Below are 17,422 nucleotides of genomic sequence, written 5' to 3'. Positions count from 1 at the left end.
GGAAGGTACATAGATACTGATTCCCCAGTTTCCTGTCAACTGACAGAAAGTGACTGGGGTCTGTTTGGCTCTGAACACTAGAAGTAGCTAATAATTCACCATCTATTGATTTGGAGTTCTCATGGCCAATGCATTTGTCTTGAATTTACAGGTTTTTCTCATTATATCTTTTAATAGGGAATTGTGATTGTCTGCACCTGTTTTAACAGGTCAAACAGGTTTTTATATGGAGCGTTTTAAACCTCATTCTAAACTGTCTTCTACATAATATTTGAGGGTTCTTTCTTTAGCAAACTACTAAAATATTTACATTGGGGGTTTTATTAGCCTTTCATTCTAATACACTGCAATTACCCAATCCTGGAAGGTCTTCGGTTGTTGGAAGGAAATGCACTTATTTCAAGCCTTAGTTTTTTTCTCATACATAATAAGGAAGAACAAAGTGAAAGGTCTGAGAAATAAATTTTAAAAGTGTAAGTCAGATGGGAGTGGGTGTAGGTTTGGACAACCGAAAGCCTGAACTCCAGACTTATATATAGAAAACAAATAGATAAAAGTAGGTAGTCTGTGGCCAAAATAATTTTTTAATAATTTATTTTGAGAATGAAACAGAAGAGAAAAAGCCAAGTGTTATGTCAGAGCGTGGGTGAACAACACTGATTTTCCCTCTTGTTTCAGTGTTTTTCTTCTTAAAGTGGGCCTTCGGAATTAGGACTTCTTTTGTCACATTTGTTTGTATTTGACTGCTTCTACCTTTGCAAAGTTTTGTTTGTTTTTCACTCAGAATGAACTAGAAAGACTTCTGGTTTCAGATCTGGTATGTAAGGAACTTTGAAGTTGCTACTCCAATGAGGAACTGATGCTTTCAAACTGTGGTGTTAGAGAAGACTCTTAAGAGTTCCTTGGACAATAAGGAGATCAAACCAGTCAAACCTAAAGGAAATCAACCCTGAATGTTTATTGGAAGGACTGATGCTGAAGCTGAAGCTCCAATACTTTGGCCACCTGATGTGAAGAGCTAACTCACTGGAAAAGACCACAGTGCTGGGAAAGACTGAGGGCAGGAGGAGAAGGGGACGACAGAGGATGAGATGGTTGGATGGCATTACCTACTCAATGAACATGAGTTTGAGCAAACTCTGGGAGACAGTGAAGAGCTGGGAAGCCTGGTGTGCTGCAGTCCATGGGGTTGCAAGGAGTTGTACATGACTGAGAGACTGAACAACAATAACTCCAACCTAACAATAAAGAAAGATTTGAGCAAACTGAAAGATCAGCAACTCCTCTAGATCTGTCAGAGAAGTAAGGTCACAGGACAATCTGCTGCTGAAGCAGGGGCTGAGTCTAGGGTGAATGAGGGTGATCCTAGTTGCCCAGCCTTCTGCCAAGAAACTGTCCTGGGATTAGAGCTTCTGTTCCCAGGGAAAGGTGTTGTCTCTCTGAGCCTCTTGTGGGCCCCATGGCATGATGCTGTGTCTGTACAAAGTACGCACAAAGGTACTGTCCTTTACCTTTGTAAACTACATTTGACATCGATTAAACTTGTATAAGGGCTTCCCTGGTAGCTCAGTGGTAAAGAATCTGCCTGCCAATGTAGGAGATGTGGGTTTGATCCCTGGGTCGGGAAGATCCCTGGAGAAGGAAATGGCAACCCACTCCAGTACTTTTGTCTGGGAAATCTCATGGACAGATAAGCCTGGAGGGCTACAGTCAATGGGGTTTCAAAAAAGCTGTACATGACTTAGCAACTTAACAATAACAACAACAACAAACTTGTATAACCAGCTTAAAAAAATTGGAGACACACAGGTATATACAGAGGATCACAACTTACCTAAGTAGAAACTACCAAGCAGAAATTTCCTTAGGGGTCAGTGCTGAGATAGGAAAACCTGACCTGTAACTGATGAGTTCCTAGAAAATCTTCAAGGAGACTCAGTCATCAGAGGAGAGAGACCCACACTTTCATGGGTTTTACCTTCCGAAACTCATTAACAGGGTCTCACAATAAAGATAGGTTAAAATTCCCTTTTGCTTCCAGCAGGGGGAGGAGGAAGGTAATCATTTTGAAAAATACTAGAGAATTCTGTTTTTCTTATCAAGGCGTGCCCTCAGAAGAACCTACTATATCAGAGTCTTAACCTGTCTGGGGAAACGTGCATGCTCAGTCATTGGAGAAGGAAATGGCAACCCACTCCAGTGTTCTTGCCTGGAGAATCCCAGGGATGGAGGAGCTAGGGGGCTGCTGTCTATGGGGTCACACAGAGTTGGACACGACTGAAGCGACTTAGCAGCAGCAGCAGCATGCTCAGTCACTCATTTGTGTCCAACTCTTTATGACCCCAAGGACTGCAGCCTGCCAGGCCCCTGCATCCATAGGATTATACCAGCAGGCAAATTGGAGGGGGTTGCTATTTCCTACTCAAAGGGATCTTCCTCACCCAGGGTTTGAACCTGTAGCTCCTGCATTGGCAGGCAGATTCTTTACCACTGAGTTGAAAACCCCTATCTGAAGAAGAGAAATACCCAATTCCAACCCATTCTAGCAATCCTGCACCACTAAGGAGAGGGGACAAAAAGCTAAGAAGCACTGGTGAAGTTCACTGGCCAGGGGTACAGGATCATCAGAAGGCTAAAACCAAACCATAGGACTACAGAACTCTTGTTTTCCCCTATATATTACTGTTGTATATCTAACAGCCTATTTACCAAAGCTCCTTCTCCCCAGGACATCATGTTCAGCATCTCCCCAGTATATCCCAAAAAACCACAAAGCATACACAAAGGTGAAAAAAAATAAAATAAAAAGTTAAAGAGACTGAACAGTATCAGAACTAGAGTCAGATATGCCAGGAATTATTAGCCCAGGAATGAATAAAAACATTAGATAATGTAACCAAAAAGGTAGAGATTCTAATAAACAATTAAAAGGAAATGCAGAAATAAAAAACAATATAATAGAAATGAACAATGCCATTGATGGACTGAACGTGGCTGGGATAAGATCTCTCAGCTTGGTGATACAATAGAAACCTCCCAAACTGAAAAACATAGAGGAAAAAACACCCTGAATATTCAAGAACTTAGAGACAACTACAGAAGGTCTAATATATCTGTAGTAGGAATACCAGGAGAAAAAAGAGAGAAATAAACAAAAGAAACATTTGAAGCAATAACAACAGAAAAATTCCCCCAAATTGATGTCAGACACCAAACGGCAGATCCAGGAACCTCAGTGAACACCAAGCAGGATTGATGCCCCCACAAAACCCTACACCTACGCATCATATTCAAACTGCAGAAAATCGAACACAGAGTAAACAACTTGAAAGAAGAGGAAAATACACTATACCTACAAGGAGAAAAGATAAGAATTACATGTGCTCAGAATAAGAATTACTGCTCAGAAACCATGCAGGCAAGAAGAGTGGGGTGAAATATTATCATTTAAAGTATTGACAAAAAAAACCAAACCTAGCATTCAGTACCCTGCAAAATTAACATACAAAAATAAAAGAGAAATGAAAACAGTGTGATACAAACAAAAACTGAGGGATTTGTTGCCAGTAGACCTACCTTGAAAGAAACTTTAAAAGAAGTTCTTCAGAAACTCATGCCAGAAACTCAGATCTACATGAAAAAAGGAAGACCATCAGAGAATGAATAAATAAAGGTAAACATTTGCAAAGACACATCTGATAAAAGACTGTTATCCACAGTATACAAAAAACTCTTAAAACTCACCAATGAGCCCATGAACAACCCAATTTAAAAATGTGCAAAAGACCTGAACAGACAACATACCAAAGAAGATATACAAATGGCAAATAAGCATATGAAAAATTTTCAACATCATATGTCATCAGGAAAATACAAATTAAAACAACAAGATAAAAGTATACATATGTTAGAATGGCCAAATTTCCAAACATTGACAGCATCAAATGTTGGTGAGGATTCAGACACACAAGAATTCCTATTCATTACTGGTGGGAATGCAAAATGGTATAGCCTTTTGGAAAACAGTTTAAAGGTTTCTCACAAAATAAAATATACTCTTACCACAAGATCCTTAGTATTTACCCAAAGGACTTGAAAAGTTCTTTCCACACAAAAAGCTGCACAGGAATGCTTATTCATAATTGCCAGAAGTTGGACTCAACCAAGATATCCTTCATTAGGTGAATGGATAAGTAAATGGTGGTAGATCTAGACAATAGAATATTATTCTCTACCAAATGAAATATCAAGCCATGAGAAGATATGGCTTTTATATCTGAAGGAGAAAACAAATACAATTACTAAGTAAGAGAAGTCAATCTGAAAAGGCTACATACTGTATATCATTCCAGTTATGTACCATTCAAGAAAAGGCAAAACTATGGAAAGAATAAAAAGATCAGTGGTTATCAGTGCTTAGTAAGGAGGAAAGAAGAAATAAGGGTTCACCAAGAATGAAACTTAATGTAAACACTGGATTTTGGGTGATAATGTTGTGTTGATTGTAACAAATGTACCACTCTGGTGTAGTATGTTGAGAGTGGGGAAGGCTAAAGAAGGTGGGGTGTGTATTACAGGAACTCTCTGTACTTTCTTCTCAATTTTGCTGTGAATTTAAAACTGTACTAAAAAATAAAGTTTATTAATTTAAATACCTGAACTTGAAAAACTAGAATAGAGCATGCTCTGACACTGCCTTCTTGGGGTCACATGTGAAAATAAAATTTTTTTCTCCCAGTAAGAAAACAGAGTTGGAGGCTGCAGGACTCAGTAGGGATCTACAGCCCATCTATCCCCTAATGGCAACTGCATCTTTCATAATGAAACTCTGCAAAGAAGAAAAGGGGCCCCAAAAAGCCTTGTCAATGAACAACAGGGATTTGGACAAAGAAAGCCACCTAGGTTCTAGTGTAGAAATGCTATTTCTTTAATGAGATTTGCTCACGTGTCAAGAGAGTAGTAAAAATAACTACTGCTCATTGAATAAACTTTCAAAGAAATAAATGAACTCTTATGGAATATATATATACATTATACATAATTTTTATTCTATAAGCCTACATTTTAAAACAGAAATAAGCTAAGAAGTGTCTTTATTCATGAAAGTGGGGACGTTAAGTAGATATTTGTACAACCATGTTCATAAAAGCATTCATCCAACATAGTCAAAAGATGGAAGCAAGCTAAGGTTCCATTGACAAATGTATGGAGAAGCAAAATGTCATATATATGCTTTGGGTTGGCCAAAAAGTTTGTTTGGGTTTTTCTAGAGATTGGCTCTTTAGTAATGCTTAGTTGTCCTTAACTTCATTTGAAAAAATGTTAAGATTGTATTGCTTCAGCTGTCCTATCAGTGTGCATTTAAAAAACAAAAAAACTTACTATAATTGGTGAATTTTTGAGTAGCCATTTTAATATTGAAGATGGAAGAAAAATGCAATATTTTTAGCATATTATGCTTTATTATTCCAAGAAAGGTAAAAAACACAACTGAGACACAAAGAAAGATTAGTACAGTCTACAGAGATGGTGCCGTGACTGGTCGAACATGGCTGAACTGGTTTGTGAAGTTTTGTGCTGGAGATTTCTTGTTGGATGACGCTCCACAGTTGAGTAGACCAGTTGAAGCTGACAGTGATCAAATTGAGACAGTGAGATCAACGTTATGGCACACAGGAGATAGCCAACATACTCAAAATATCCAAATCAAGCACTGAAAATCTTGTGCACCAGCTTGGTTATGTTCATCACTTTGATGTTTGGGTCTCACATAAGTTAAGTGAAAAAACCTTCTCGCCCATATTTCCATATGCTATTCTCTACTTAAATGTAACAAAAGATTCCTTTGAAAAACAATCTGTGATGGGGGATGAAAAAATGGATACTGTACAATAATGTGGAACAGCAGAGATCATGGGGCAAAATGAACCACCACCAAACACAACAAAGGCCAGTCTTCATCCAAAGAAGATGATCCCAAAGAAGGGATAGGAGGGGAGTCTTCTATAATGAGTTCCTTTGGAAAACAAAACTATTAACTCCAACAGGTACTGCTCCCAATTAGACAAACTGAAAGCAGCATTCAACGTAAAGCGTCTGGAATTAGTCAACAGAAAACACATACCCTTCTACCAGGAAGAAGATGCTAGACTGCATGTTTCTTTGACAACCAGACAAAAACTTTTACAGCTTGACTGGGAATCTATATTCATCCACTGTATTCATCAGACATTGTATCTTCAGATTTCCATTTATTTTGGTCTTTATTCAATTCTCTTAACGGAAAAAAAATTTCAATTCTCTGGAAGACTGTAAAAGGCACCTGGAATAGTTCTTTGCTCAAAAAGATAAAACATTTTGGGAAGACGGAATAATGAAGTTGCCTGAAAAATGGCAGAAGGTAATAGAATGAAACAGTTAATACACTGTTCAATAAAGTTCTTGGTGAAAATGAAAAAAATGTGTCTTATTTTTACTTAAAACTGAAGAAAGTTTTTTTCTTTTTGTCCAACCCAGTAACCTACAATGGAATATTAATCAGCCTTTAAAATTCTGACATATGCTACAACATGACAAACCCTGCTGAAGACATTGTAAGTGAAATAAGCCAGCCATAAAATGACAAATACTAATGATTCCACTCATATGAAGTGCTCAGAGTAGTTAAATTCAGAGAGACCAAAGATAGAATGGTAGCTGCCAGGAGCTGAGAGAAAGGATAAATAGGGAGTTAGGTTTAATGGTTACAGAGCTTCAGTTTTGCAAAATGAAAACATTTCTGTGAATGGATCGTGATGATGATTTCCAACAATGTGAACATACTTAGTTACTGAACTGTACGTTGAGAAATGGTTTTAAAGTAGTAAATTTTAGTTTATGTATATTTCACCACAATTTAAAAACAGAAATAACGTTTTAGACTATCTTACTGCACTTGGGATTCTCAAGAAGCTGTATCTAAAAGAAAGATGAATATTCTGTGTTCTATGACCGTTAGAGACTGAGTAAGAGATCAATGAGACACGACTAATGAACACACCTGAAAACAGCCAAGTTTCACACAAATACATGGATTTTATTGACACATGATATTCCCTTTCCATAATAAATAGAATGCAATCTTAATGGTTAGTCTGGAGTTGAGAAGGCAGTGTATTCTTGATAGGGGTGGTCAGATTTTGTGGTACCATTTTTTTAGAACTGCATCTAAGACGAAACCAGCATGTGGGCTGGGAATCACACAGGTTGTGCAGCAACATAATACATAGACCCTGGTCAGTAGCCCCTCAATATTCCCCCAAGGTTTCCTCCCATCCCAGTTTTAATGTAATGTATCATAAAAATAGCTAGTGCCATAAAAAGTCAACATTTCAAATATAAAAATTCTTTTATACAAATATAATTCATAATATAATCATTCTTAAAATACAGCCATTTATATATGTTTGAAACATTATTAAAATAAATATTTCCTAGAGAAAATTTCATTTGCATCGCAAAACTATAAAACAGAAGAATATAAAATTCACGACTGACTCTTCAGTGTTCAGTGTGCCCATTATTTCTCCCGCTCAGTATGTACAGCATGAAGTGCACATAGGTAGCCTGAAAACACACATCACCCTCTCTATACCTAGATCTTTGAATTTCATGTACATCTACATGGAGTGCCCATGGTCTTTCTGCCTGCACACTCTGTACCTGGAACTTCTGTGTTATGAAGGGTTTTCCTGTACCAATATGCATTAAAGCATTTTTCCAGCCATCCTTCAGTTCAGACATCTTATAAGTTTGCTACTTTCTGGAAGCAGAACCGTTCACTGACAAATCAAGGGAGCTATATCTTTGTTCCCTGCATGGGACTGTAACAGCCCGTAGCCCAATTAAGGGATGTTTTCTGATTGTCTAAATTATTTGGAATTGGGTATTGCTGAACAGTACTAAGCCTGATTTCCAGGACTGGGAAGTTCTGTCTCCTGACACTAAGATCTTAGTGTCCCCTGACACTTAGATGTTGCATGGTGCATATTTGATGTGCTGTCTTGAGCCTCTCACAGCATTCCATTCCTTGCTTGGAAATAGGACTGTTTGAATCCTTAGTAGGCAATATATCTGTGTTTTTAAATACCATGGAGAGAGTAGAGAAGAAGGTACATAAACTGATACAAGCCACTCAAGTTCCAGTTAGCACTACTTAATTGTATCTCTAAATAGTATAATTACAGTTCTTCTCTACTATTACAAATGAGTAAGTCTGACTAAACAGTAAGCTGAAGAATTAATCTGGCTGACGTTTACAGCCACTTTTTCAGTGACCACCAAAGGGAAAAGTTTTCAGGAAAGGCTGACTGGTGAACACAAGTGGTAAATCTTCAAGGATTTGAAGTACCTGTCACACAATTTGACCACTGCCAGGAAGCCATGGATCCGGACCCAAAGGAGCGTCCTTAATTCCTCTTACCCCAATTTTTCCTTCTGTTTTCAAAAAAAATCATTCCTCCTTGTTTTCTGAGGCAGAAACTTTTTCCTTCAACTCCCATGTGTGAACGTCCCAGGCAAACGTTTGTTCTGCTCTCTAAAGCTTTGTTTCTTGCACCTCTTCTTCTGTCTCCTCCTTCAGAGCCGCGATGTTGGACCGAGACCTCTGCCTGCTCGAGTTCCGGTGGGGCAAGAGCTTCAAGCGGTCTGCGGGGCTGATGGCCTGCCGGAAGAGGCTCTTCTCGCTCAGCATCCTCTGGATGGAATCATACTGCCGCACCTTGTTCTCCTCTATGACCTAGGGAAGTGGCCATTAGTGAGATCCTGGACAAGGAGGCAGGGCGGGCCACAGTAAGGCAAGAGCAGCACGAGCTCAGAGGAGGAGGAAAGCCAGGAAGAACACAGCATCCAGAGGCTCATGGTTTGAACAGCCAGGGACTGTTCATTTCACTGCTGAGTCCTTTTGCTTTATAGAGCTTCTACCATTTGTGATATTAGCTGTAATTTTCTACTTAGAAGCTGATTTTTTTTTTTTTTTAATTGGTACGGTACTAAACAATGTGCTTCTTCAGAGAAACTTGGAGGAACTAAGTGGGCTTTGAAATCAAGAATTATTTATGTTAGATCCCTTACGTATTAATCTTAAAAATGAGTGTAAGTCCACAGCACCATAATGAGTTGGATGTCTTCAACAGTGGATTTAAAGCTTAATAATTTGGAATTGGTCAGGGTATGCCTGAGTTTGGGCTTCCCTGGTGGCTCAGTCAGTAAAGAATTCACCTGCAATTCAGGAGACCGCCTGCTATAGAGACCCAGGTTTGATCCCTGGGTCAGGAAGATAACCTGGAGAAGGAAATGGCAACCCACCCTAGTATGCTTGCCTGAGAAATTCCATGGACAGAGTAGCCTGGTGGGCTACAGCGCATAGGGTCGCAAAGAGTCAGGCACGACTTAGGGACTCACACATGCGTGAGTTTACTGTGCCTCCTTCACATCTTCAAGCTGAACAAAGAGGTTGTGAGTCGGCCCCCTAATTTGTCACTTGAAGCTTATTAATAATAATGGTAATAACTATCCTTCATTAAGAAAAGCATTTACCTCGAGGAGCCTCAAAATTCTTAATAGAAATGATGTGATATATCATCCCCAGAGTTTCCTTCTGACTAAACCCAAGGAATTTGTACACATCACTTGAAAGAATCTGTGGCAGTTTGGAAAGCACAAAGAGAAGGTGGTTTGAGAGGCACAAAGATGAGCTCCACATAATGGCTAAAAAATGAAATAAACCTTTTGCCAACTGCATTGAAATCATACATCAGATTGCAAGACAATCCAGGCCTGGCCTAGATCACATCCAAGGGAGATTTAGTTTCTGAAAGCATTGGGACTTACTCTTTTTTATGACTTAATTCCCAAATAAAAGACTCAATAAGTATAGATATTCTAATTTATTAATGTAACTTAGTGATAAGCTGTTATTTTAGATTTGCTGAATTCCAACCTCACCTTGTTGCTCCGATCAAAGTGAGAAACTTGGGCAGGTAGGTATTTTGAGTAAAGCTGGATGGTTGTGTGACATATGTTATAAGGAAGAGCTTGTACATTGCTGTGACTTGCAGGAATGATCACATTGAAGATTGTTATCAAGAATAGAAGGAGAGATGAAATCTAAGGTAAATTATAAACACTCACCAAAAATCGTTGACATTCCAACATTGCTTCTATCCTGTGTTCAGAGAGGATTACTGTGCAATTAGCAAATGCTTGTTTTAGGGTTCTTCGAATGATCTGGTATGTTCTAGAAAAAAAAAATATATATATATATAACACCACAGAACATTAATAATCTGTCTCTATCCTTGATAACAGACCTATTGTTCTATCAATTTAATTCTTTAAATTACTTCTCTTTTCTTGAATCCTTTTAACATAATATTGAGAGACAGAGTCAGCTACAATCAAGTTTCCAACCATGGCATAGATCCTAAGTTTTCATAAATAAATAGGACAAATATTTGGGAAAAAAATTTCACAAAGTTTGAAAAACATTTCCCAAATAAATGTTTTTAATTATGTATAATCACTAGTAGTTCTTTGTTTTGTACTATAAATATTTCCTATGGTATAAATGGGATAGTAAGGAAAACCATAAGGATTCAATTACACCTGCGTAACTAAATATTTCACCATGTGATGATAAAGGGGAAGAAATTCTACAATTACACTTAGAAGAGAAAACACAGCTCTTATACTGGGAAATAAGTACCTGTACTCATGTTAAGTAGTAATTTTTCTATTGGGCAATTATTTTATATCTAGAGGGTGGTCTGCTTGCAGACATGACAGCCTGATGGAAATTTGTGTCAATATGAAATAGGTCTCAATGATTCTTTCTCCTCCCTATATTAGTAAATGACAGGAATTCTGAAACTCACATTGGATCCAAATGAGCACTGGGTTCATCAAGCAGCAAGATCTTTGCTTTACTGAGAACAGATCTGGCCAAGCACATCAACTGCTTGTGGCCGTGGCTTAGAACACAACCCCCATCCACAAGGACAAAATCAAGCTTCCCAGGAAACTGCTCTATCACAGATCTGAGTCCGACCTGCAGAAAAGAGGGAAAACGCTGTGCTTAGGAGGGATAGTTCATGTACTACAGGGTTAAAAACATTTAAGAGGCTGACAATCTGAAAAGACACACAGGAGTTCTAAAAGTTTAAATTTCATACCAACTCCCCTCCACCACCACCATTCTTGCTACTTGGCTTTAATTGAACAAAAGACTGTATAATCTTGGCAGTTCTAAATCACTGGTCTACAGAATATTTCAGTTCTGTACTTTGTCTTTCATGAGATTTTCAATGAGTTCCTATTCTGTGTCAGGTCCTGAAATAGGGTTTAAAGAGATGATGACTGGCAAAGTTCAGGGTTTATAAAGATATACACAGATAAGTTAACACAGTTGAAGACACGATAATATAACAATAGATAAAGAAAAGATAATATATACAGAATGCAGTTACTCTATCCTAACAGAGTCTTTTATGCCACCTTCCATTCTCTGCTCTGCCATAATAGAAAAATGAAATGTAGCACTAAAAAAATCAGCAAGCCATTGAGGGATGGGGGACACATGTACATCCATGGCTGATTCATGTCAATGTATTGCAAAAACCACTATAATATTGTAAAGTAATTAGCTTCCAATTACAATAAATTAATTAATTAATAAAAACAAAAAAACTGACTTTAAGAAAGTGATCAAACTATGAAGCAAAAGTTACTGGATGTAAAGTAGTGATATATTGGGAATTCACTGGTGTCCAGTGGTTAGGAAACCAACCTTCTACTGCACAGTACAGCTCCCCTCCTCCGCCAAAAACAAACAAACAAACAAAAACTAGCGGTGTATAACCGGAGATTTAAAGGTGCCTAGATATTAGAACAGAATATGAGAATTCTGTTAGGGTCAATGACTTTTTTTAAAGCTAGATAGAAAAAAAATAGGTTGAAAGTGCAAATGAGATACAGAAACCCATTCTTTCAAAATAAAACAAAAATGAAATCTTGCCTCATCATGCCACTTATTCAAATACATGTGAACTGGCATACATATTTTTGCCAAGTGTTGCTGAGTGTTTGAGAGCTAAAGAGATACATAAATTATTATCCTGCCCTTGGGAAGTCTGAGATTTAGTATTGGAAGGTGAGATATGCTCCCACCTACCTGTAATACAGGCAGAAAGAGATAATGGCCTAAGACAGACTTTCATGAGTTCAGTGATGAAGTCAGAGATGGCCCACATCACTGTGTTTTTCAGGAAATATTAACTGTGTGCCCATGATATGTATTGTAGACAATATTCCTTGACTGGATTTCTCATTCAAGCAGCCTCACTCTATGAGAATTCATCAATGTTTGAAAAGTTTCTGAGATGGCAGGGAATGTAAACACATTAATTAGACAAAGGGGATGACTCTGAGGTATTTTGAAGACTCAAACATAAAGCTAATTTGGGATCTGAATAGCTGGGAATGTGAACGAGGGCTCTGGAGTGAGGAGCTGGAGGACTTGTGTTCTTTCTCTCTTCAGCTTGCGCTTTTCATTGGCTTCAGCCTGTGAACCTGCTACATCTCTCCCTTCTTAGAAATAAAACATGCTGGAGAGGGTGTGGAGAAAAGGGAACCCTCTTACACTGTTGGTGGGAATGCAAACTAGTACAGCCACTATGGATAACAGTGTGGAGATTCCTTAAAAAACTGGAAATAGAACTGCCTTATGATCCAGCAATCCAACTGCTGGGCATACACACTGAGGAAACCAGAAGGGAAAGAGACACGTGTACCCCAATGTTCATTGCAGCACTGTTTATAATAGCCAGGACATGGAAGCAACCTAGATGTCCATCAGCAGATGAATGGATAAGAAAGCTGTGGTACATATACACAATGGAGTATTACTCAGCCATTAAAAAGAATACATTTGAATCAGTTCTAATGAGGTGGATGAAACTGGAGCCTATTATACAGAGTGAAGTAAGCCAGAAGGAAAAACATAAATACAGTATACTAATGCATATATATGGAATTTAGAAAGATGGTAACAATAACCCGGTGTACGAGACAGCAAAAGAGACACTGATGTATAGAACAGTCTTATGGACTCTGTGGGAGAGGGAGAAGGTGGGAAGATTTGGGAGAATGGCATTGAAACATGTAAAATATCATGTAAGAAACGAGTTGCCAGTCCAGGTTCGATGCACGATACTGGATGCTTGGGGCTAGTGCACTGGGACGACCCAGAGGGATGGTATGGGGGAGGAGGAGGGGTTCAGGATGGGGAACACATGTATACCTGTGGCGGATTCATTTTGATATTTGGCAAAACTAATACAATTATGTAAAGTTTAAAAATAAAATAAAATTAGGAAAAAAAAAAAAAAAGAAAAAAAACCCCTCACTTGGCTCCAGCTTTTCCTTTAGCTATTATTTAATATTTACCCTTTGTCATCTAGAAATCTTAAACAAGGAGTGCGCATCTATTGTCTCTACTGCCTGAGACCACAGAACATTTTTTTTTCCCCTTCTTCAAACATCTAGTCCTTGGCTTATGAGAAACCACACCCTCTACAACCATTCCTTCCTATTATCATGTGTAGGTAACTCTCTCTTCCTGTCCCTTGAATATTAGTTTTCCTCATTGCCAGCTCTCCAAATACTTCTTCCAAGATCTCATTCATTCTTAAGGTCTTGACTACCACTGATAAACGAATGATTTTTCACCTCTATCTCCAGCCCCAGGCCTCTTTCAAATACTTCTTAATCTTATTCATTCTCACTAGCCCCAAACTGAATAACAACTGAATCCAGGCCATTATCATCTCTTAAACTTCATACTATAGATCTCAAGTTGATTGGTCACCCCAAAACCCCACATAGTGAAGTCGCTCAGTCGTGTCTGACTCTTTGCTGACCCCATGGACAGTAGCCAACCAGGCTCCTCCGTCCATGGGATTTTTCAGGCAAGAGTACTGGAGTGGGGTGCCATTTCCTTTTCCACCAAAACCCCACAAGAACCCTTCTAAAATAGAGGTTTGACCCTATTGCTTCTCTGTTTTAAAACCTACAGTGGCTGTTCTGACAGAACAACTGAACTCTCTCACATGGCAGATCCAGCCCTCTCTACCTTTACTTCCAGTAGCACTAAACACACATCTTCTAGCTCCCTCTACACCTTGACCTTCTCAGGTCTGTGCCATAGCTTAGCAAGGGGTATCCTTCCAAATACTCCTGATCAGCTTCTAGGTCAGTCAGGCACATAGTCCCAGAAGCATGGGTGCGAGTTCCCTTGTTAGACTGTCAGCTTCCTGAGCATAAAGACATGTGCTCAGTGACCTCGCTGGACTCATTGCCAGCCTCAACACATCCATCCATTTGTTCAACAATGTGCACTGAGCCCCTAGAATGCTGACCAAACAAGACAAACACAGCTTTGATGAATGATTCTTAAAAATCCAAATTTAAAGACGAATGACAAATGGTAAATGGTGCCTGGTTTAGCTCTGCCACTATAGACCATGACCTAAGACCAGTCACTTCATCTGCATATCTCTGTTTTCTCATTTTTCAGATTCTATAAAACCTCTTTTTAAAAAGTATAAAAGAAGAAGTTTTTTAACACTGTAAGTCAGTATTTTCTTCAGATGAATCAGAAATACTGGGGAATTTTTTATAAGTCAAATTAAGCATCAAGAAAACTACTAATAAAATACTAGAGCTTGGATGTCACACACAAGTAGCTTTCAGTCTGCACTCCACCACTCCTTTGCTGATGATGTCAACTGTATTACTGGAAGTCTCACCTAGCTCATGGGGAAGATATGGGGAAAATAATAGGATAGACTATAATGAGGATTATAATGGGGATTAAATGAGACAACCTGTGGAAAGATCTGGCCACAAAGTGTAGCACAGGGTAAGCACCTAATCCACCCTAACTATTAGTATTGTTAGAACCTGGGGAATTCCAAGTCATAGGCCTGGTCACTGAAACACTTCACAGGTATGACAGCATGATTTGTAAGATTTCCTCTTTGTAAGTTACCGTAGAAAGCAAGTTAACAGGAAGTATTACAATACTAACGATTTACATCATGCCCCTAGTAACAGGGTTAGGATTTTGCTAAGAATGTTTCTCAGTATGTAGTCTCCCTTTTTAGATTCAGATCACTCCTACCCTTATCTATTAAGGCCACACTGGGAAAGCTACTTTAGTGAGTTATACTCTGTACTTTCCTGTGATAAAGAGCTGAACAAAGTCTGTAGTTTTTACCCACATGAAACTTAACACAATAAACAAGTACCTAAATACACAGCACTGTTAATATTTAGAGAACAAAACTATGCAATGAGTGATGGAGAGGCAGACCAATCTAGGGTGCATTTGGCCACATTTCTATCTCTCTGATCAACTCCCTACCAAGTATAGTAAAAATCTTTTAAAACCATATTCACTAGAGAAAGGTAAACATAAGTTAGTAAAACTTTAAATTTGAAGTCGGTGAATATTTAATGTATTAATTACCTATTTCCTGCCTGATATGGTGATAGGCTTTAGAGAGAAAATAGGAAGCAAGACAGACTAGTAATTAGTTTTGAAAAGATAACAAAGCTCTTATTACCAATTCCACGTGCCAATAAGAATGGCTTAAATTAACCTCGTGATTTATTTATTTTTTTTTTTTGGTGCTTAGTAATAGATTCCTTAATAGACTCTTAATGGGAGTTTATTAAATTCTAGGTACTATGGCAGACCTGGGAATTCAACGATGAATTAAACCAGACTCTGCCCTTAAGGAACTCATGGTTCAGATGTGGAGAAAACTAACAAGTGGGAAATTATTTCTCAAAGTGAAAAGTGCTATTGTAAAAGAAAAAAAAAAATACTGAAAGGGAACTTGCTACAGAAATCATATAATTTAATGATCTTTAACAGCAGAATTTTTAAAAAATAAATAATAAAATAAAATAAATAAAATAAATTTATTTTATTTAAAGAATAAATTCTTTAAAAATAAAATAAATAAATATACATGCATATGCACATATATATGTGTGTGTGTGTGTGTTTATATTCTATGTTATTTGCACTATTGCCACAAACCATTTTTCAATAGATTAAAAACAAATATAAACTTTAGCTTAGTCTGTCCAAACTAAGGTGAATTTTAAATATATGGAATCTCAACTTTCTAATTATTTTCATTCCAACTTAGCATTGCAAATAACTTAAAGCATCCACAGTTTGTAGATATAAAGAACTTTAGGAAAAAAGCATTTGTCAGCTTTCTGTGGCTGAACTGATAAATCATACATACTTCCAAACTGCTATTTACAAAGAACAAATTTTATTTTGTGACATATCAAACTAAAAAATGTGTTATAGTCTGAAAAGGAAAAGTATTGACTTTTGCAATTGTTGTACTCTGAAATGTTATAGAGCAAGAGTTAGTTCTTGTGACAAGGAAACATGAAAAAAAAAAAATAAGGAGAGTAAAGTGTTGGACTGGGGAGTCCATTGGCAGGTAGTTACAAAGACAGACTCTGTCAGCTCCCTCAGACATTTCTTTTGCTACTCTACAGGTTTTCCAGGACAAACTTTCAACCTAAAAGGCCACTATTTCTGCTATTTAGCTTGCTCTCTAAAATAGCTTACCTGACTATTGATGTGTAAAGAAAGAAACTATTTTATAAGCAATCTAAGGAGCAAACAATTACCAAAAAGTCTCCATTCTATCAGTTTGGATAACACTGAGTAACACTGAGACTGAGGTGAAGGAGCTTGAGATGATAGACAACATCAGGGCACCTCACTGTGGGGAAAGAGTCTGTGAACCAGAAACCAAGGGAGGGAGCTGCACCCACCCATCCCAGCCAAGCCCCAACATGCTCTTGACAAACAGTGATATCCGTGTGGATGGATCACAAGGCTGCCTTCACGACACATTACACATGGACAATTTATTTTTTTCATTTACATAAACGAATCAAATCATTCATTCATTCATTCAGTCCATATTCACTGAACACCATCCACATGCCCCACCCTGCTCTAGGCACTGGAAACACCACAGAGACTCATCCCTACCCTCGAGGAACTTACAAGCCCGTGGGGGAAGTGCACAAGTTAAGAGGCAAATCTCTCTCCTGTGTGGAGAAAGCTGTGACAGGCATGGAGGTACAGGAGACACGTAGGAGGGGCTCCTCATACCTGGAGCTTCGGGGCAGGTTTCTGAGAAGAAGTGAAGTGTAAGTAGAGGCCTGAATGATGAGGAGGGGCAGGTAGTGAAGGGCTAGCAGGATGTCCCAGCCACAGAACATGTGAAAAAGCCTCTGCAGAACAGAGAGCACAAGGTGCCTTAGAGGAACCAAATAAATTCAG

The 17,422-nt window shown here is 38.3% G+C and overlaps 1 protein-coding gene across 2 annotated transcripts in view; it reads right to left on the bottom strand.

Moving 5' to 3' along the window:
• Positions 1-7,062: 7,062 nt before the first annotated feature.
• The window catches only part of CFTR (CF transmembrane conductance regulator), a 219,456-nt gene continuing 209,096 nt past the window's right edge, over positions 7,063-17,422 (bottom strand). For both annotated transcript variants that reach the window (XM_070369592.1, XM_070369593.1), the window contains exons 25-27: positions 10,914-11,086; positions 10,171-10,276; positions 7,063-8,776 (exon numbers count right to left, since the gene is read on the bottom strand). In XM_070369592.1, the coding sequence (XP_070225693.1) occupies positions 8,576-8,776; positions 10,171-10,276; positions 10,914-11,086 (480 nt within the window). In that variant the 3' untranslated portion in view covers positions 7,063-8,575. The remainder of the gene's footprint in view (positions 8,777-10,170; positions 10,277-10,913; positions 11,087-17,422) is intronic.

Source organism: Bos mutus, chromosome 4, assembly GCF_027580195.1.
Source record: "Bos mutus isolate GX-2022 chromosome 4, NWIPB_WYAK_1.1, whole genome shotgun sequence".
Lineage (NCBI taxonomy): Eukaryota > Metazoa > Chordata > Mammalia > Artiodactyla > Bovidae > Bos > Bos mutus.
The sequence above is the reverse complement of the archived record's forward strand: the minus strand, read 5'-3'. Positions and strand labels throughout refer to the sequence as shown.